This window comes from Athene cunicularia (genome assembly GCF_003259725.1).
Source record: "Athene cunicularia isolate RWA chromosome 2 unlocalized genomic scaffold, athCun1 chr2_part1, whole genome shotgun sequence".
NCBI classification, from domain to species: domain Eukaryota; kingdom Metazoa; phylum Chordata; class Aves; order Strigiformes; family Strigidae; genus Athene; species Athene cunicularia.
Window position 1 is genome coordinate 59560814 of NW_020799095.1, and position 22242 is coordinate 59583055.

The following is a 22242-nucleotide window of genomic DNA, read 5'->3' on the forward strand; positions in this document are numbered from 1 at the left end:
TTTTTTTTTTTTTCCTGAGTTTTGTTTCCTTCTCTCCAAGTTCTGAGGTTTGCTGTAAAGCTTGACACTCCTGAGTTTATTTTAGTTAATGCCTCAGCCCTTCACACTCAGAGTTTGGATTCACATACGCCACTGAAATGAAAATATATTGTGGCAAAATAAAAAACCAGAGCTTTGTACATCTTTAAGGAGGGGTGGTGCATTTTTTTTCTCCATTGTTTCAGTCTCATCTTGAGAGAAAATATCTTCTTCTGAGAGTCCCCCATATCTTTACCAGACACCTCTCTCCCATGCACAGGTGGGAGAACTTGTTTTGCAGGACAAACAAGAAAACAGACAAACCAGGATTTCAGAGCAAATCATTCTTACATGCTCTCTTATGAGGCCGGTCAAACAAATTCTTCTTTCTGTACAGGGTTAAGAGGTGATCTTTTCCATCCTACCCACATTTTCTCATCAGCTTTTCTCCATCTTCCTAACACTGACCCTTGATTTCTCCCTGTTGCAGTTCTGTAAGATGACAAAAATTGAAAAAAAAAATCAACAAACCAAACCTAACTAACTGTTGGAGAACCCGAAAGGGACTAAAATAGCTTGGATGAACCTGAGAGTGAAGCCCTGTGTCCACAAGTGGGCTTTCTCATGAAGCTGGGAGGGTTGCAAGTGGGGTGCCCACCACTTGCCACCCGCCATGCCGCAGCCCCCCGGCAGTGCCCAGCAGCACTGTGGCGGCCACCAGCAGCACTGCCGCCCGCCGCCGGCCCTGCACGGCTCGCAGTGCCCGCCTGGGCCCGCCCTCGGCCTGGCTGGCACCTCGCAGGCGGCCCCACGGCTGAGAGGACACAAATGCGAGGCTGGCCTGTGAAATGCAGTGCCGCAAGCTGCCTCCTGCACTTGGGAAGGGTGGTCTCGCCACCTCCCACAGCTGGCCCAGCACCCCAGGGTGCTCCCTGCACCGGCCGCCTTCATGGTGGGTTTCCAGACAGAGCCCCCAGGCTGGTGCTGGCAGTGCTGGGGGCAAGGGGCTGGCCCTGCCTCCTGGTGGTGGGCACCCCACTTGCAACCCTCCCAGCTTCATGAGAAAGCCCACTTGTGGACACAGGGCTTCACTCTCAGGTTCATCCAAGCTATTTTAGTCCCTTTCGGGTTCTCCAACAGTTAGTTAGGTTTGGTTTGTTGATTTTTTTTTTCAATTTTTGTCATCTTACAGAACTGCAACAGGGAGAAATCAAGGGTCAGTGTTAGGAAGATGGAGAAAAGCTGATGAGAAAATGTGGGTAGGATGGAAAAGATCACCTCTTAACCCTGTACAGAAAGAAGAATTTGTTTGACCGGCCTCATAAGAGAGCATGTAAGAATGATTTGCTCTGAAATCCTGGTTTGTCTGTTTTCTTGTTTGTCCTGCAAAACAAGTTCTCCCACCTGTGCATGGGAGAGAGGTGTCTGGTAAAGATATGGGGGACTCTCAGAAGAAGATATTTTCTCTCAAGATGAGACTGAAACAATGGAGAAAAAAAATGCACCACCCCTCCTTAAAGATGTACAAAGCTCTGGTTTTTTATTTTGCCACAATATATTTTCATTTCAGTGGCGTATGTGAATCCAAACTCTGAGTGTGAAGGGCTGAGGCATTAACTAAAATAAACTCAGGAGTGTCAAGCTTTAAAGCAAACCTCAGAACTTGGAGAGAAGGAAACAAAACTCAGGAAAAAAAAAAAAAAGAAGCTTATTTAAAAGACAGCAGTCTGAATTAAGGCAATGCATGCCATCTCCTTGAGCCATCAGGCTGTTGACAGTTATAAGAGCTAAACTGCACCTCCTGTGTTCAGTCATCCAATGGATAGTAAGAGAAGGGTCTCAGTTCTAGTATCTTCCTTTGATGATATTTTTTGAAGGTTTTTCTGAGCTTTTATTGACCCATAAATTAACTCTAGTGCCTTTGGCAGGGTTGCAGTCCTGCATCAGAGGAGCTGAACTCTACAGAGCTGTTGAGGAAACCCCTGCTTCCCAGACCTGGACCTGAGGAGACATCCTGTGCACCAAGGATGACCAACATGAGAGCCACTCTGTAGAAAGCACCGGTGCCCACCCTGGCACCTGTTCAGGCATGGTTCTACCAGCTTCTACCACAGCTGCCCAGGCATGGTCCTGGCAGCAGGGTTTGTCTCTCAACATGCATAATGCAGCTTTAGGTGTGGTCAAATGAATTTTCTCAGAGGTGAAAGATAGCGACAGGTTCAGGTTGCCTGACTGGAGTTCCCCCCTAACAAAAACAAGGGCTGTTGGCAGCTCAGCATCTCGGAACATCAAGATAAGTCTCTGTTATTGCAGATGGACTGAAGTTTAGTTGATTACATGCATGAGTTGTGACAGGCATTACCTGATGCCAGAATTCAGAAAGAAAAAAATTCTTCCTGTAATTACTCTCATCCAATTCTGTTCTTCAAGGAGTTGTGCTGTTTGAAGCCTATTACACCAGTGTCTGATAGTTGTAAAGATAAAGGAGAATCAAGCACAGGCACATAACACAACACACAGGAACATAAGCCCATTTATTAGCTGTGGCTTTTCAAAAACTCTTATCCTGTCATCACTAAGTAGTGTTTTATTAAGAAGCAACCAATTGGTTGTGAAGCAAAGTATTGCTCCTATTGAAAGCAGAACTTAAATTCCAGTGACTACAGATTGCACAGAGACCAAACCCTATTTTAAGTTATATCTCTCAGATGAACTATAATACCTGAATAGTGGATAGAGGAGTAGAGTAATTTTTCAGGAAACTCTGCCATGAAGGTGTTTTTGTGATTGCTGTGACTGTGTTGCAACATCATCCCTTAAGCAGGTTTTTCAAAAGAGGAAGGTTTTGGTGATGAAATTATAACAGCTTCATGGGTATGAGACTCAGGAACAGTCACAGGAAAATCCCTATATTTTTATGCCTTATTTCTATGAGAATTTCTTGCTCAATCAGGAAGTCTCATTAAAATAATGGAGAATATGAACAAGAGAATGAGGATTAATTGTATGAGTAACACTGCAGACATAGGTACAAAATACTTTTTTCTAGAACATGGCTTATTCAACTAGCATCACTGACTGGAATCATATTTAAAAGCTTCTGTGTCTCTGACTGCCTGTCTGTCTTTTGAAGGGTGGGCAGTAAGCTAAGGAAAAGAAACAATTTTAACAAGCAGAACAGATCCACAATAGTGCATATTATTATGATGCGTGCATTGCGAAGAAGGTTGTTCCAAGAGCCTGTTTACAAACAACAGTGGAACGGAGAGGTACTAAAGTAGTTTTGAACGATCAAGTTGCTGTAGTGAGGAGCTCAGTGCAAGCCAAATCATCTGGAAAAAACACAGGTCTGTACAAGCAAATGGCCTTATAAAAACTTAAAAACAAGGAAATGGCTAACATGAATGATTAATGTGCTAGCAGGGCTACTCAGAGTTTTCTTGTACTACTCTTGTATCTCACCCCTACATCCATGGGATGTGAATGAGATGTTCCTTAAGAGACACCATCTCTCATTTAGATGTAAAGCTACTGCTTCAGATAAACTGCAGCAAAATTTTAACAAGGACAGCTCCCATCTCTCTTGAGAGCATACTAGTTTAACTAGTACCTGCCACTACCTGAGACATACTGTATTTCAACGCTCTTCCTTATTTTTCTGTCTACCATTCAGCTCCCAACTAAGGAGTTGTCATCAGCATGGGTGGTTTAACACTCCACTCGCAAACAAAACTATTCATCATTTTCACTCCTTCTCAATCATTGACAAAGTGAATGAATATGTTCACAACCTTTATCCTGCTTGGAGAGAGCTAATTTGAGTGTGATTCTTTGCACTTAAGCACAAAATGCAACCATGTCAAAAACATTTAAAATTGTGGTTGGCACACAGTTGGGTGAATCCTTGAAAAAGTAAGCACAAGCTAGACTGCAACATTATCTTCCATGGATTCCCAATTTCTGTGTCAGATTAGCAGTAACAGGAGAAAAAAAAAACCTCACTAAAAGATACTGGGTAGAGGTTGCTGATGTGCCCAGGTGCCTGTGCTTGATGGGAAGCTGCTGGAGGCCCTGTGGTTCTGGGATCTGCCCATTCAGATCAGAGAGTGGCTGAGTTTGCGAGCTTGCACAGGAGACTGTGGGCTACCTCCTCTAGTAATCAACTACCTCAAATTCATACTAATGTAAAAGTTTGTCTGGGTTTGCAGCAGGCAGTGGTGGCATGCTGTGTACCCAATGTCCCTCCTGGGCTGCCACAAGAGCAAAATGGACATGGTGCTCCTTTTCTCCCTGCCCCCACCATACTTCTAAGCTTCCATGGATGTTTAGAAGGGCTACTGTACCATGGCAGGATGCCTCTGCAGCCTTGCTCTGTTGCCAGAACATATCTGGGCACTGGTACAGGGCAGGGAGTGAGTGATTGCATGTGGCAACAGCCAGTTGCTATATGCAAACTTTCTTTTGTAGCTCAGAGTCTGATGGGATTGCTAAGGATTTAACAGCTCTGATATTGGGGCTGGCAATACTCATTGTATCTCTGCTAAACTGAGCCCAATGCCCCAGACAAGTGATCCCCCAGTAGCCTAGTGTGTCCCCACACTTCCCTGCCTTATGTGCATCTGAGTTGGAGATGTGGGTACTTGGATGATGTTACTGATGTTGTTACTTGGAGTGAGGTGGAAAAAGCGGTGTTTCTGGATGTGAATGTTCTCATGAGAGTTTTTTTGTGGTATCCAGGAACAAGGATCCTGGATAAGTACCAGAAGCTGCAATCTCTTGCACTTACCATCAGGGGAGAAAAGCCATAGGAAAGGGGAATGTTAAAAAACAGGTGAGGTTCAGTATGGGGGAAATGGCAAGAGATGGAGAGCAAGGAAAGAATATTTTGTCAGGATAAACGTAAAGCTAAGGAAGGACCACCCAAAACAGCATGCTGGTAGAAGACAGCAGCTGTGGAAGAGCAGGCACCATCTAGCTACTTACCAACATGAGTCCTTGACATTTTGAAGTCTTCTACTGGCACATAGTTGCTAGTGTGAACTTTAGGACCAGCACTGTGCTTGGCAGTGGTGCAGACTGTTCCCCCATTGGGATCCCTGTGTCCCACTTAGTTGCTGCAGTGCACTAGATGTACATCTTCTGGTTTGGTTCCACCAGAGAAGGAATCCTGAGATTGCCTATATCCCAAGTCATGCATATGCTGTGACCATATCACATGAAAGTGGGGACAAGACTTTGGCTTGGAAGATGTTTCAGTAAAGTTACCCTGAAGGTCTCAGCAGCATGAACTGTGGAGGCACACCTCTGCCATGGTGAACACAACCTACTTTCTGCTCTGTGTGAGCACAGAGGGGAAAGATGGCCCAGTGGTTATGCTGCTGGCCTGGGATTTGGGACTGACCTGCACTGTGGTTGTGCACGCTTCTTGTGAGACCTGGGGGAACTGATTTAGGGACAGTCACTTCAGGCCTACATACTTTGCAAATACTTTCCCTTAATTTCCCCATGCTTCCCTTTCTTATCTGAAAAGTGACTTTCAAGAATTTTCTGTCACATGGGAGTCATGTGGGAGATAAATGATCTGAGTTAAATACTAAAGATAAGACTGTTATTTGAAAACCAGGTGAATGGGAATTGAAAGTCTTTAGCTTTTAAGGGGCTAAAAAAAAAATCTTGGTCTTCATTGCATGTCTCTGGGTAATAAGCACGCTATTTTAAGATTTGGGGACCAAACAGCTTTGTTTTGTTTCATCTGAACTGAGATTATCATGACTGTCTGAAACTACAAATGCCTGTTTGATTTAGTTTTCATGGTATGCTGTCCATCCAAACTGGTCCTTAAATGCTTTCTGCTTGCCTGGAGGCCTCTACTTGTTCTGACAGCTGGACCACTGACTGACATCATTATCTCCTTTGATATGCCTGAAAAGCTAAAAAGTAGTATCTTGGTTAAACTTGGACAAGAGGTTTTTGTTAAAGCTGGGAACTGAGTCCCAGGCTAACACCCTGTGCACTGAGAGTTGCTCAGAGCTCTGGATCTGACTTAGATACATTCAAGTGAGTGTCTGATACCCTATGCTACACTTACAAGTTTGGATTCAAAATCCTGGACAACAGCAGCCCCTGAGTACGTCTGTCAGACCTGCATGGCCATTTTTGGCTGAGCACCCTAAAGTGATGGCAGAAAAAATAAGGAAGAGGAAACATACATATCTACTGTGGAAAGGTTGCATCTTTTGGATACAAAGAGAACAGGAACAAAAAAAATGTTACACCAGTGTACAACACAGGAAAGCATATGGCCATGATCCTGGAAGTAAACAATGAAATACGCAGCCTATGTAAGCTACACAGTACAGTACAACCAATGGCAAGCACCTAAAGCTTTCTGATTGTGGAGAACATATCTTGTCCCAGGTTTATCGCTTCTGTGGCAATGGACTATAATAAGATCACGGCAAACAGCTTCCTGGAAAAGTCAGCTAGCGACAAATAACATATGATGATTATTATACCATAGATATCTCTATCAGTAATCATTTGTGCATCTTGTGAATGCCAGTTATAAAATATAGTTATTGGAGAGCAAGCACTATTCTCACAGAGAGTTACGTGATAATCTGAAAGCAGGCTGGCCTTGCAAAATGGACCCAGTGTCTGCTGCTCAGATTAAAGCAGACATACTCTGCCTCTCTGTTACTGCTCCCTGTTTTCGTCTCCCACAACTTACAGTAGGGAGAGGGTGGAAAGAAAAAGAAAGACGGGAGAAGGAATTTATCCTTGCTGCCATTTATCATATCCCTGCTTTGGGCTGGTGTGAAGCTCTAGGGAGTCAGAAGCAGTAAAGTCCTACCACATGTTTCTAAAAGCAATGTGCATGGATAAGTCCTTTGCATCTTCTGACCCTTTCCCAGTCATATGGACAAGGTAAAACTAATTGTAAATACACAAGGTAAAGATGAAAATACTGGCTCTAATTCCATTTCTCTGAACAAATCCTTGACCTTGTATGATGGAGTTTAGGCAGTAGTTATGGGAGCATGGGTTTTTTTGCAGGTGTTATGGGAGAGCTCATGTGTGTGCATGTATGCGTGCCCACAGAAAAGCACATGAAGACTAGAAGCAGATTCTAGCCTGAACTCAGATTTTCTGGCTCTGGATTAAATAGAGAGGGAGTAACTGACTTCTACTTGTGGAATAATAAAATTCCCCCAGCAAAATTAACATCTTGAAGAAATAAAAATTAAAATATGTAAGCATTGTAGTGAATGTGTTTTCTACAGGTAAAAGGCTTAAATCACCTGAAGTGTCCAAGGATTTCAATTTTAACTTAGATCCCCTAGGCTTCTTCCTTCTCAGATGTAGAACAGTAATGCACATCCTGCATGGCAGAGTCACCTCTCTCTCAATAGTCAAAAAGGGCAAGTAAGCTTATTTGGTGGGTCAGCCTTTTATATCGATTATGATCCAATTAAATTTTCTATCTAGGCTTTGTCAAAATCAACATCAGATATGTGCCTCTGTGCATGTGCATGAATGCGCACACTTGTGCGTGCATGTGTGTGCCTGCAGAAAACAACAGTGAAGGTGTACTCACCCGGAATCCTGTTGAGCGTCACCCAAAAGTGCTCATCGGGGCTGTAGGTGTCCTCGGACCAGGCCAGCAGATCAACAGCACGCTGGTCCTGCAGCACGAACTCCACAAAGGGATGGCTGATGGCCACATACGCAGAGCCAAAGTAGATGGTCAGGTTGTGTGGTGGGGGCGCCTTGCGCACAAATGTCCACAGCATGAAAGAAAAGAAAGAGTATAATTGCTCCCTGTGCACATATTTGGTGCGTGCAGTGATGTGGGGGGGTGGCAGCACCCCAGGGGTGATGTTCTTCCCCCCGAGGCCCTTCAGCAGGCGGACAATCTCCCTGTTGGTCTTCAAGGGGAAGTCCTGGCCGCAGGTGTTGAGCAGGTATCGCCAGGGCACAGCTGAGGCCAGCAAGTCTCTCATGCAGTGGAGGTCGGCCCGCAGGCGGGACACGCCGCCGTAGACCACCCGCTCTGCCCGGGAGGCGAGGAAGGCATTGGGGAAGCAGCCCACCAGGTGCTGCACAGCCTGACGGAACGGGGCCGGTGCCTTGGCATCCACGTGGACACAGTAGATGTTTTGGGGCATGTAAACTGCTCTGAAGAGCCGCTCAAAGGTCTCGAAATCCTTGTGCAGGGTCATGACATAGGCGATGGGGAAGGCAGCTTCCTCGGCCGAGAGGGCGCGGGTGATGTAGTGGTTCTGTGTGACATACTCCGTGCATCTGGATTCTCTGAACGATGTTTTTAAAGCATTTTCCTTCAGAAAAGATACTTTATCTTCAACAAGTGATTTACAGGCTTCTGCTAAAGCTGAACTCACTGAGAGGTTCAGTCTCCTAAGAGAGTTTTGTGCATGCAAACTAACAGCATAGAAAACAAATGGAAGCGTAACACTGAGAATCAGGACAGCAAAGAAGCAATATCTGAGTGTATTCATTGCTGCTCAGAAGAAGAGTCTCACTTGAAATATTGCAAAGAAGTCAGATCAAACACCACAGCTTGTTTTGCTGGCTGCGCTTGCTTCCTGCTGGAGAACGCATGCATCCATCTGACGCATAGTATGCAGCTGCTGTCCTTACTTTCAATATTAATACTTCCGTGGTCATGGATGTAGAAGCAGCATAAGTAGCAAACAACTTGCAGATGGAAGCTGCTCCACAGCACCCTGAAGATTAAATAGACATATTGCATAATTACAGGCTTGGCAATGAACAGCCACCACTACATATTTCAGTGTCCCTGAATTCAATTTATGGGTATGTTCTTAACTGCTCCCTCCCCACTCTCCCTGCATGTATCATATAGCTGTAGAACTTCTCATGCATGCACCCTGTGATAGGAAAACCTCATATTTACCTCTTGTATAATTCTATTTTTTTACTTAGAGAACTTTTATTTTGAACGACCCAAGTGTGTCGGTCATCACTGCTTCAGAATTATGAAAGGCTTGTTCAGCAGACCATGCTACCCTGTAAGGCCACCAACAGTCACATAAAAGAAAGAGGAGAATCATTTTGCCTCTGTGTAGAGTTATATCAGAGCCATTTTTCAGTAATGTTTTCTTCATCTGTAAATTTGAAATCTGTCAGTTTCTGTTAGGTGTTATGGGTGAGTTGAGATGAGCTCCAAACTTACATCCATCACAAGGAAATGAATAAAACCTGCTATTTAAACTACTTAAGCTAACCTTAGGCTTTCTGATGAGACATTCTTGTTTCTAAGAGCCATGCATGCATTTGGTGTAACATGCTTATGCAATGAGACCTTGTGGCATAGCTCTGACTAAAGTGAAATACTTGGTAACTTGCTCTCTTCCAACTGTGAGTCTGTACATGTGGATCTTCTGCCATGAGACAGCACGTTTGGGGCATATAAACTTTTTCCAACATCATGTCCTTTTGCTCCAATGAAACATAATGCTGAGGCAATATCAGATGATCTGAGATTATGCCAATATATGTTTTGATTGGGCAGTCCAGCATGCTACAGAGGCAGAAACATCATCACCTACCTTCCAACTCATGCAGACAAGTCACCTCAGCCACTAGCAGGTCCCTCCCAGAAGCTGCACTTTCCTCCCTCCAAAGAGTCTCCGGGATTCTCTGTTCAAACAGATTGAAGGCTGCAGGCTTCAGCCCATTAGCTGCAGTCACAGGCTGTAATGAGGAGAGGAGCACTGGAGAAGCTCTGTAAGGACTTGTGGCCAGAACATCCCAAAAGGGGCACTGGTGCAGGACAGACTTGGCCGTCAAGCTTACCTGGTGACAGCAAGGGGCAGAGCCGCTGCTCACCGGGGAGTGAGCATGGACAGGTGAGGATAGCAATGGTCACACTGGAGATCCAATGCAGCCTTTTCCACAGACACCAGCGCCTTTGGAAAGAGGACTGTTCTGATGGAGCTGAGAGGCTGGAACGGAGGTGTGCAAAGTCCCAGGCAGTAATGGAGACTCACATGATGGTGTTGACAAGTCATCTGGAAAATGCTGCCACAGCCTAACAGTACAGCTTGTTAAAAGATGATTCAGAGAGATGAGCAGATGCTGAGATGAGACTGCTGTCCAAGTCTAGCAAAGAGGTGCACAACAAACACCACCATGAGGGGAAAATATGTCCCAGCTCAGTTATCGGTGAATGCTATCCTAGGGAGCCTGTGCTGGAGTGCTTCAAACCACTGCTTCTCCCTTATTTGATTGTTACAGTGAATTACATCCAGAAGCAAACAACACTCACCTGCCTGACACCTTAGTAACACAAACTGCCATGACCACAGGTGACTATAAGGTCATCAGCCTCTTCCTCTCTTCTGTCCACTCCACAGACCATTGAGGCCAGTGTCTTCCTACCTGCTCAATGGGCCAACTGGCTGCAAGACCATTTCTTCCCCTGTGCTATGGTCTTAACATGAGACCTCTATCCAGCTGGAGTTAGGAAAACATGGGAGAGGGAAACTGGGGACAGGTGCCAGCATTCCTGCAGGAGCCAGGATTTTCTTAGAGGAGTATCAGCTGGGGGCAGAGAACACAGGTACTACAGAAAAAGAGACTAACAAGAGGTCTTTAGCTGATACCTTGGGGTGACTTAAGGTGAACCAACACCAAATAGTCAAACCACACAAATTTCTTGATTACACATTTGAATCACCTGAGGATTTAATTTTCTGGCAATAAAGCAAAGCAATTACCCTTTGTGCCTGAGGTTACTGAAAAGAAAGAAAGGACAGAAAGGGAAGAAGAAAGGAAAAGGTGAGAGAGAGTTCACCACCCTGGGATCCAGCAATGTCCTGCACAGTCAGGTCTGAGGGCGGTGAGTGCACACGCAGCAACGCAAAACCTGAGTATTCAAGCATAAAAGTCTCCACCCTATATCCTCTCTCATATTATGATAGGGAGGAGTTGCCATTATGAAAAGGGGCAGGCGCTAAGGGTCTCACATCATGCACTTGGTTTGTGTTCCAAGAGGCCTGGGTATGCACAAATCAAACTGGTGGTTTGTCAGATGGCAGGAGCCCCCAGCGTTCCCAAGGAAGTTGTGTGCCACAAAATTATATGTTGGTTCTGCTTAGCCAGTTTTCGACAGTGCTGCATCCTCTTGTTGAGGGCAGGGTTGCTTTAGGAAACAGCCATATCCTGTTGTGGAGGGCAGGGTCTGGGTTGCTGTAGAAAGCAATTTGTTTAAGACAATAAAGGTCTTACACGGCTCCCACAGTAGCTTTTCTGAAATACCAAAGGCTGAAATCCTCCAAGACTTTTAGATGCCTTTGAAACTGTCTGCTCAGATGCCTTTAAAACTATTTTAGGTACTGTATAACCTGCCACACAGCCAGGAAAACTTTTAAGAACTGAAAAAATATCTATCTAAGGAGACTGTTTTCTCTTAGGTGTTGAGGTTTGCATTCTAGTGTGGTCCGTAGAAAACAAGGAAGGTACATGGAGGAAACAAGAGATAGGCCTGCTCATCATAGGAGTGAAATGCAAGATTTAACTTTGCTTTGGTGTGTTTTGTTGTTGTTTTTTTTTTTTTTCTTGAACAGACATTGCTACAGCACCCTTGCAGCAATCCAGACTAACCATGATCCTGCAGTACTACTAGCCTTTGGGGAAAGAAGCTGCGTGTTTGGTGCTACTTCTTAATGCTGGTGCCTCAATTGTCTGACACAGTTAATATTTAAAAACCTGAGAACGTACATGCAAATGATTGCTGTGGAAACCAAGCTCTCAAAACCTTTGGGCTTTTTGTATTATTTTTTTTTTTTACTAGTTCTACCTTGTGCTGATCTTCGTGAAATAAGATCCATGCCTCGGATTACAGGCAGAAATCACACAAACACACACAAAATAAAAGAGCAGCAAAACAAAGAAATAGAGTGTACAAGTCACATGAGCCACCTCAATGAAAAAACTCTTTCTCAGGTGTTGGTGAACTGTCAATTTTACAGACTCATCTGAAGTTCAGATGCAAGGAGCAGCCAAATCTGGACCTAAATCTGAACCATGTTAACAGCAAACATCAGTGAAAAAACAGCAAGGTGGCTGGAGACCTCATGAAGCCCATGGTTTCTCCTGTTGCAGATTGTATTGGACCTTGGCATATTTTGGGTGCAAAACCAGTTACTGGACAAAATTATAATAGGAGATCAATTACCATGCTATTTGACAGAAGCTGTGTAAAAGGGTTTTGTGCTGGTTGAAGTAAAATGGTTGCTGACTGAGACTTGCAGTGCCACTCCTTTCTATTGTTCCCTGGACCTGCATTGTAGCAATTCTTGTTTTAACATGAGAGCAGCTTTTGGTGTGGCTCCTGCAGTGGAAACACATTCCCCAATAGAATTAGAGATTGAAATGTCTTCCCTGTGCATGAATGGGAACAGACCTTTCCAGACAACAAGATACTATTATTGGAACATAGTACTCGGTAAACTGCTCCTGGCTTTTATAAATATAGGTAATTGGTTTCAGCTAATATGCTAGCTAATTAAAAAGCAAGATGCACAGGCTTTGCACAGGCAAGATGCACAGCTTTGAGTTCCTGTTTGGCACCGGTCAGTAGTGACAAACGTTATGCATTTCATGTCTATCTGGAGTCACTTGGCATTTTCTATTTTATTGTTAGGAAGAAACCATCTGTATCATGACATTCCTTTTCATGACCCTTGCATGCAAAGCTGTCAGCCTCGCATGCAAAGCTGTCAGTTTGAATTGGCACCGTCGTTAAAATCACAGTGAGTCTGGTGCAAGGAAACAATTTCTCCTCAGTGTGTTTTTTCTGGTTAGGAAGCACAGGCAGCCACAGTTCAGTGTCCTGTGTCCAAGTAAAGGTTTTCCTCATCCCTCACACCTTCTCGCACCAAGATGAAACTTCTCAGATCATGCAATATGCGGTCTCCCCAACCTCGAAACACTCCTCTTGGAGCAGCCCTGCCTGGCAGCAATCTCCTCTAAGGCGTGCCTTACTCACATGCTCCGCCTGAGCTGGGAGATACATAGGCACTGTGTAGCACAGGGAAAGAGAAAGCAGAGTCTGAGAGCAGGAGCAGTGAAAGTTTATTCCTGTATCTTCTCCTCTGCCCTCCCTTTTTTCCTGTTCCGAGCAACCCCTCCCATTCATGCACTTCCCAGCCAGTAACTGGCTCTTCAAAGAGAAGAAAACACAAGCGTACCTGAAATAGGAGCTCCCAGGCAGACGCACTGACACCGGACAGTCACAACCCAGCAGCACTCACAGCGAATGGGAGGAGAGATGAAATGACACATCAAGGCAAACGCTAGCTCAGCTCACATGGTCCGGTAAAATCATTGAGTAATCTAATCGTACGCAGTCAGTGAGCACATCTGTCTGCACAAACAGCACGGGCCAGACAATATACTATCTTATCCACTTTTGTTTTGCCATGCGCTCGAGCTCCAGACGCAGACCTCTTAGACTGTGGGAACTTCACTGCTTGTCTGAATTTTCAGTAGACTTTTAGATATAAAGGTTTCAGGAATAGTTAAGCTGCCTAGTCTCTAGCTGAGTGCATTTTGCAAGCTAGACTTGCTATTGGGCAAGAGCACTCTACTTTTCCCTTCTCCAATTAATTTCCAACAGGGACACATACTCACCTCTGTGCAAACTACTCCTCATCAGCTGCTCAGGAGCAACAGCACGGCATTCTCTTCCCTGCTCATTTATCCTCCTGCGCAGAGAAAGCAAGACGTAATTAAACATGTCCTAATAGAGGACAGGCAGGCTGTGGTGGTAAGGTTGGTTTTCTTCTGTTAAATATGACTGGATTTTATAGGTGGCACTGGTGTGTTCGAGGCATGGAGAGAGATCTGTTTTCTTACTGCAGATTAATGTACGCATTGGTGTATTAGAACAGCGTCCAAAGGTTGCTTACACTGGATTTTGCAAACATCTGGGAGCCAGTTAACTTTATGAACGTGAACCCAAGGTGTTCCCCTCAGTGGGTAAAGTGGGGCAGCTGGTGTCAGACCCTTAGGGAGGTGCCAGGTCAGGGCAGCATCACTGCAGCCCAGTCCCTGAGTGGCCAAGGGCCCACTCCCAGTCATGTGCCTTAGCAGCTAGAGGAGTAAAGCAACTCCATCTGCAGGGTGGGAGTGACCTGCTCTGCCAAGCAAGGCTAACCACAGCCTTGCCTGCTGGTACGGGTGTCTGGCTATGCCAGACAGCAGCTACGTGGATCACTCCTTTTATTTCTAATGGTGCCACTAAACTTTTAGCATTATCGGGCTCCTTATTCTGGCAATATAACCTGTTGCCAGGTATGACATGAGCAGGAAGTCCATAGGCATCTAGAACACATCACCTGTCAAGAAGGACAGGAAAACATAATTTGTCATTTCAAAAGAAAAAAATAGCCACAAAGTTTTCAAATATGTAAAAAAACAAAACCAGAAGCAAATCCCGATGCAAATAGAAAGGGAGTAGCTGATTCTTCATGTTCTCTGTGCATATGACGAGAACTAATCATCTTAGATAGCATCAGGAGAGGTGAAGATCAGACATTAGGGAAGCTTTGTAGTGATAAACATTTAAATGTGGATTAGATTGTCTGGAGAGGCTGGAAATTTTCTTGCTGGTGGTTTTCAGGAGCAGGTTAGGCATAGGTTTTTCAGCAGTTTTGCAGGTCATGCTGGTCCAGACCTGGTAACTTTCTAGGTCTGTTCCAGCTCTCTTTCCTATGATTGTCTGTATTACAGTATCTCTTAGCTGGGCTAGGGATCCTATTACATCTAGGAACTGTCAACAAAAGTACTTGGTCATCACTTAGAAATATGCTCATCATCTCTGCTAATTACCATTAGCATTGCAATTTTGGTAAGATCAGGATAGTCCTGGACCACTCTAGAAGGAAAGGTATTTGTATGATTCTTCTGTGATTAATCCTAAGCATAAAGAAAAAACATTTAATAAATGATAAATCTGTAACTGTTTACCTATGGACAGGTATTTCACCTCTCATGTCTTTTCTCATCAGAACACAAATGAGCTTGATCCCTGCTCCATCTTTTTGCTCAGTTTTCTTTCAGTGAATTATCAGGATCCTCTTTCAGAAGGCTGTGGTAGGTATGTGCTGCCCTTAAAGTCTTCCTGGCTGGGACAGACTTTTATTATGTTTAGGTAGAGCCAAGCCAGGACTTGCTTTGAAAAGGTCTCTTTCCCACCCCACCAGGCTGTGAGCAATGGTGAGGTGCCACCTAGCTTGTAGGGCTCTGGAGCCTCCCAAAGGGCTTTAGGATTGAAAGTGTCCCCATCACACTGTACTCCAGGTCTGCTCAGGAGATAATGTTAGACATCCGTGACCATTAGAACTTGGCAGGTTCTCAGCGAGTAATGACAAACCACTGGCAGATGTAACTTGTGACGAGCGACAAATGCTGGCTGCCAGACTGGAGAAGAAATTGGCCAGTGCTGCACAGCTGCAGTTTTCTTTCCACCAGTGGAAATGCTGCCTTTTTAAGCCCAAAGTATGATGTTTTTCTTAAGGTTTGGCCTAAGATCTTTCAACTTCTGTTGCCTCATTTTCCCTTTGGAGGCTTTACTGTGTGCCAAGGTCTCCTCTTTGTATAACCAACAGTCTGGGCAAAGCAATCCATGCTGGTGAGCCGTCTGCCTCACATTGCATAAGCCCCAAACTCACACTTAAAATTGCCACTGTCCTGCTGTGAAGACAGTCTTTATTTTTCCCCTGTCCTTGTCATCCACATCAAATAACCAGAATCACCCTTTTCAGAAGGAGTTCAGAAGGAGCCCTGCTTCAGGCTCTATCAAGTCTTCACATCCATCTCCACATCCTTTACCTGATTATCTCCTGCTGATGTATGCACACCCGAAACAGTGTTTCAAATTGCCAAGCACCTTCCTGTTTGCCTTTGCCTTGGGTGGAGGTTCATGCTTATGTTCTGGTCCCTTGTTCTACTGCTTACGCAAAAACTTTTTATGGCTCTCTTACGGGAAGGGCAGTAGCTGCAATCACCAGTCTCCATGGGGTCAAAGACAGACCTTGATGGCATTACCGAAGCTGGGACAATCTAGTCTTCCCATATTGGGTTGCTGGAAGGTTGTAAAGAGGCTAGAAAACTACTGGAAATCTCCTGCCTTGCACAACATCACATTCCGCAGCTACAGCAGCCAGCCTCATGTTGTCTGGTCCCTTCCTGCTAAACTGCCTCTCCCAGACTAGGGTTTTCTTATTGGGTTCCCCAGTTACCATACATAGCTGGCAGCTGGTAACCTGGCGTGGGTTTTCTGTCCCGTGATGGGTTATTTCATGATGCTTTCTGAGACGTTCCTTTTGCAGCATGCCTGGATCCTGCCTTGAACTGCAATTCCACTTGGCAGTCTCAAAATTCTGCAAGTGTCTGTTTCTTTTCTTGCAGTTTGGCTCAGTTTCTCTGTTTTGGAAAGACTTACAGTTTCTTGCCTGTTGCTCACACTGATAGCACTCCTTGGCTGGAACCCCAAGCCTATATTTAGGTTAGCTTTTGCTCTACTCCTTTTTATTTGCAAAGAATGTGCACAAAGGCCTCCTTTTCCCCACACCTAAGCAAGAAGAAGAAAACAGTCAGCTTTACTCCTAAGCCTCTACTTGCTCCATCTCTGTGTGGGCTGCATTCTAGTGACTGGTCAGGTCCATGAGAGAGGACTGTTCTTGGATACTCAGCAACTACGTCCATCTCAGAAGACCCTGGTCTGCAAATGGTGGAAGGCTGGAAGGCTGTCAGGAAAAATGCCATATTTGCTTGCCCTGCTCCTTTGCTCTTCGGTAGGCCTCAGCACCTGCTGGGGACATAACACTGGGCTGGGATGTTATGACCCTCCTAAGTTCCCGCTCCCTCTCAGAGGTGCACAGAGAGTTGCTTTTCTCCCTCTCAGATCCTTTTTATATACATGCATACAGCTCAAGACAGCTGCAAACGCTGCCCTGTGCCAGGCCATTGGTTGTCAGTGGATACGAGGTTTCTCCAAGTCAGGTCTTGCTCAGGACATTACGTGCAAGTCAGTGTCTCGGACAGGGCTTCTGTTGTTTCAGTGATGACTAAACAGCATGGGAGTTCGAGCTGCTCCTGGTGGTTAGCCTGAACAGACCACAGAGAGGCACATTGCCATCCCTCAGCAGGCTCTGAGGTTTCTTACATACTCAGCTTGTCATGTCCAGCATGAGGCCACCATGTCCTTAATCAATGCTGCTGTTCTTGAGTGACTTGGCTTCTCTGTCAGAAAATAGTGGCTGAATTCATGCAACTGTATTCAGACAGTCCCATCTCAAAAATTTCAGCCAGGCTATCTCATAGTGGAAGTATGACTCTTTCCAGGGCCATTAGCTGTGGGATCTCCAGAGTTATAGCCACATTAATCATTAATTCCCCAAGAAACTGCCCTACCCCATTAAATACACTGGCATATTTTTTAATAAGGTCACCTGCCTTGTGTCGGCTGAGATGGAGTAATTCCCACTTTCATTACCAGTTTGATCAATTTAATATCCAGCCTGCTTGGGGACTAAGCTCTAGTGATGCCGCTGTGTGTACAGCATGAAATTTGTGGTGTTTTACATCCTATTCAATTGGGTCTAAAAGCACACCATGTCTGTCGATGTCTTCCTGCTTTACCTTCCTCTTGCAAAGGTGGATTCCTACTCTCTCTTCCTTCAGCCAGCCCTGCTATTGCCACACCAATGTGGAAAATTACATAGCCAGTTGGGGAGCTGAAGCCTCTGCAGGTTCTCACTTTCTCCTTGGGACCTGACTGTTTCCATGGGGACACCAGGAAGGTGGTCCTCTTCCTGTTGGCTGCCTGATCTTAAGTATCATGTACTCCACCCTGGTTTCAGCTGCATAGACCTAGGGGTTGTGTATCAGCTCTTTGTGGCAAAATTGTTGCAGGCCACCATCCTGTCCCCCAGCAGTGTGTCCTTGGCATTCACCAGCCAGCACCTTCTGTCCTGTGGTGATAATCTCCGCTGTGGCAGCAGGACCTGCTTCACAACACGGGGCCAACAGCTATATTGGGGCTTCCAGAGTAACTTCAGTGCTGCCCCATCTATGCAGCTTTTGCAGAAAAAAACCCAGTCCTTCTGACTCTTTTTATGCAACCACTTAAACCCAAGCAGTTGGTTTTTGTTTTGGTTTGTTTGTTGGGTTTTTTTTTCATCCAAATAGTAATGGAAAATTACTGCCATTAGCTCATTTGGGTTGGGCTTTGGTCCTTTGCAACCCAGCTGATTCAGAGGATTTCCCTTGGAGCAGCAAGAAGTGGCAGCATGGCTAAGCCATGAAGAGTGGGTGGGTGATAAATAGGTTCCAAAGCCCAGATCAATGTAAATACTGGAAGTTTTCTTGGGAAAAGAATGAGCCTCTGGTTTTGCAAATTATTTTTACCAATAGTCTTCTGCACTGGTCACTTAATGCTTGAGGTTTTTGGAGGCATCCTGGCTTACAGCACTTCAGAAAAAAATTCGATGGCCAGAGGAGTGCATTAGAGAGATCATTTGTAATTTACTCAGCTCTGCAATCTACAGAGCAATAATAAAGCAAACTTCTGTCTACTAAAGCATTGAAAACTTACACAGGAAAACAAACAAAGAAACCAACCCAGACCAACTCCAAATACAGGCATGATTTAGGATCCCCTGTCAGTCATTCTCTGAAGTGGGCCAGGCACCCCTCAGTTAGCACACCATGCCCTGTCTACGTCAATGTTCATTGCCTTCTCCACAACATCCCGGTTAACGGCAAGAGGGTACTAAACAGCCACGTTGCAAGCTATCAATAACTGACAGATTACATCCAACCATTAGGTAGCTGCCCAAATTTGGGCCAACCTGTGGAGCTGCCTCATCGCCGGGTATAGCGATTCAACTACCGAAGAAGGTCCCCTCTCCTACCCGCAAGCCTCTCCGCTGTCATTTGTCCCCTGTGCCGCTGGATGGCAATGCTGACTAAAGTATCGCCGAGGTTTCGCGGCCGGTAGCGGAGACCGGGGTGAGGAGGAGGAGGAGGAGAAGGAGGAAGGGGAGAAGGAGAGTTCCCAGCGCCGGCAGACGGGCAGGGGACAGGCAGGAGCAAGGCGGGAGCCGGCGCCGTCGTGCCGAGTCCGTGGGAAGCGCGTCCCGCTGGGACATCGCACCCTTTGCTGTTACTTCCAACCTGACAGGAGACGGACGACTCACGTGGGGGTGATTTTTTCAGGACCCCCACATTTGGAGGACTTGAATCATGGAAAATTAATGTTTGGTGTCGAAGTTTTAAGCGTAGGAAGGGGTTGCCGGTAGGAGTGACTAAGAGTCACGCATTGGCCCGGCTTGCTAGAAATTGCCCAATATTTATACTTAAAAACTGTACTTACACTTTGTAAAACCGACTTTGTAAGCATGGCATTGCGGGGCTCAATGACTATTCAGTGCACTCATTTGAATGTGCATAGACAGGGCTTGCTTGAACTGCTGCATCAAAGAGAAATGCTGAAATGAGTCATTTGTGAATCACGGCTTATTTTCTGTTGTTAGCTCATCTGGAATCCCATGGTGATCAAACAGCCTTTTACAATGTGTTAATACATCGCTACTCCATGTGTTTAGCAACAGCTCTGTTCCAATAAATTGTAGGTAGTCACCCATTATAAAGAGGTAGTGTTTTCTGTTGTGTGTAAACTGGCTGGGACAAACTTGGAGATGAAAATGCAGGCGAAATTTCATGCTGTTCCAAACACTCTTTTCCACGCTGCTTCCACTCTGATTTCATACCTGCTTTCTGTCTCCTTGCTTGAAGGGCACAATCCAGCCAGAAGAGATTGCCTGTGAGGACGAGGGCTCCCATCCTCCAAGGAGGGCTGCGGGCAGCCTCTCCAGCAGGAGCCCAGCCGCTTTCCAGGTACAGGAATGGAGGAAGGCAGGAAAAAAACACCCTCAGCAGCAGTTCAAGGTAAGGCCCTGATTTCCAAATTGGTGGCTCTGCCTATCCCATACCTTCAGCTTCAAGGTCTGGGGAGAGCTTGGGCCAGACTATAGTCAGATTCAGGAACTGATCTGCTTAAATTTGGAGGGGAGGGTATTCCCCCTCCCACTTTTTTTTTTTTTTTTTTCCTGTTTTTTCCTTAATGAACTGAATCAGTCCAGCAGGTCTGCAAAAAGTTGACAGGAGGCTGAGGAAGAGGGTGTGAATCCCTCGAGGCTGCTATTGTCATTGAACTCTTCGTAGTGTGAAACCACAGCCTGAGGTGCTGAGCTTCTCCCCGGAGTGACTGAGGCTCAGGAACCAATTCCCTTCTGCCAGCTCTTTTATTGGAGTGAGTGGCTGGAGATAGAAACATCTTCAACCAGTGCAGCAAGCTTCACCACAACCCGTCTGTCAGTGCCCTAAACCCTGTCTCCTTGTATGAGTTACATGGCCATAAAGGCCAAATAGTCTCTGCCATCAGCTACTTAGGCTTCTTCTGTCACACGTAATTGCAGCTCAAAGGTCCTGGAATAATTGCATTCATATTGGGCCTGATCCAGCCCCCAATAATAATCTTAATAATGCTGCTCTTAACCAGCCACATGAAGCCCTTTCAATCCCCAACGCAGGCTCAGTCATGCTATAATTCAGTAGAGGAGGCCACTCACTGTGGGGCTAATATAGTTTAAAATGCAGACAGCCTATTTATGGGACAATTTTTTATTCCTGCTCTAAATTCTTATGCTCAATCAACAGCCTGTAAAACGGGTCAAGCCAACACATGACCCATTAGTGTAGGCAGTTGGGGCTTACAGCCCTTACGAGCTGTATTTGTGCTATGCTCCCTCACAAGTGGGATACGTCCCTTATTTAGCTAATGGGCCCTGTTATAGGGGAAAAATATAGAAACCCTTTTCCTGCACTGGAAATCAATTTCATATGATCACAGGGTTGAGTTTGACCCCACACTCCCCTGCTTGATTAGTCACCAGCTTTTGCATCCAGTGCTGCCCTTCCAAAATGATGAAGCTCCACTTTCCCTCTGTGCAGGAAAAACACAAAAGAGCTTCACCCCATCGAGATGAAGACCATCCTTCTGCCATTTGTGCTGCTGGGAGCAGGATTCCCAGGAACACAGGGAAAGGCTTTCCTCCTGAGGACGCTCCACATGAGCACTAGACTATAACAAAGCTCAGGGTCTAAAAGAAGAACTAAGAAGTAACTTATTCTCAAGTTTTAAAACACTATTCACAGCATACAAGACCAGTCAGGGGTTAAAACGTGCCCATATCCAGCAGGAGAGCAGGCAGCAAGGCAATTGTCTTGGGTCCTTACACAGAATCAGTTCCCTGACTTAAACACTCCCTTTTTTTTTTCCCCAGGGTTATTTTTAAGTTGACTGCCTGACTTCTGCAGCATGTCCTACCAAGAGCTTTGGCGGGGCAACACGATACCATATGAGGGAAGGAGAAGGGTGGAAAAAGAACAAGAAATAAGGGGGGGAGGCAAGAGATGCCTTTTAGAACAGCTTCCTCTGGTTTGGCCTTAGGGGCCAAATTTACCTGTGACAAGGGAGGCTGTCATGGAAGAGCAGGTGAAAGGAATAATAAGCACTCCAGGTGGGAAACAAAGGCAGGGCAATCACCCACCCATAAATATAGGCAGGGCAGGCCTACATCTACATTGCCTACAGCTGAGGCTATCTATCTACAGGCAGGGAAGGGTGTCAGGGGAGGAGGGCCTGTTCCAGGTTAGTGAGGTTAAGTGCAAAGCAGGTGATGCTGACTCTGGGGCAAGTGATAGCCTGTCTGCATTTGCATGCCATATTTTTCCAGTGACACTTTGCAGAGTGTGCGTGTGTTTTCTGAATAGCCCCAAATAAACACCGCACCCCTCAGACACGTACATCTCTTACATGTTTTGAAATAAATACCAACAGCTGGAAGACAGGAAAGGGGGCAAAGACTTAGGAGACACTTTTGCAGAGCCCATTTATACCAGGACCTCCAACAGAGTAACACAGAACTCAGGATGGATGAGTTTCCTTCCTCTTTGTCCAGCTGCCTCACCCCATCCCTGGACCCTTAGGCAACTTGCTTCATTCCTTTGTGTCCCAAATATCTTGAAGACACAGAATAAATAATGCCACTTACCTCACAGAAAAATATTTACAGTTTCTCTTAGGATTTTCCTAAGTTTTTATCC

General features: G+C 45.5%; 1 protein-coding gene and 1 long non-coding RNA gene across 2 annotated transcripts in view; both read right to left on the reverse strand.

Moving 5' to 3' along the window:
- Positions 1-9680, reverse strand: part of GCNT2 (glucosaminyl (N-acetyl) transferase 2 (I blood group)) — a 15262-nt gene extending 5582 nt beyond the window's left edge. The window contains exons 1-2 of the mRNA XM_026842570.1: positions 9612-9680; positions 7616-8765 (exon numbers count right to left, since the gene is read on the reverse strand). Of these exons, the coding sequence (XP_026698371.1) occupies positions 7616-8537 (922 nt within the window). The 5' untranslated portion in view covers positions 8538-8765; positions 9612-9680. The remainder of the gene's footprint in view (positions 1-7615; positions 8766-9611) is intronic.
- Positions 9681-9700: 20 nt separating this feature from the next.
- Positions 9701-13310, reverse strand: LOC113476691. Its single transcript, XR_003397764.1, has 3 exons — positions 13257-13310; positions 9859-10105; positions 9701-9756 (listed from the first exon to the last, which is right to left on the reverse strand). It is a non-coding gene; the product is annotated as an uncharacterized LOC113476691 (long non-coding RNA).
- Positions 13311-22242: the final 8932 nt, after the last annotated feature.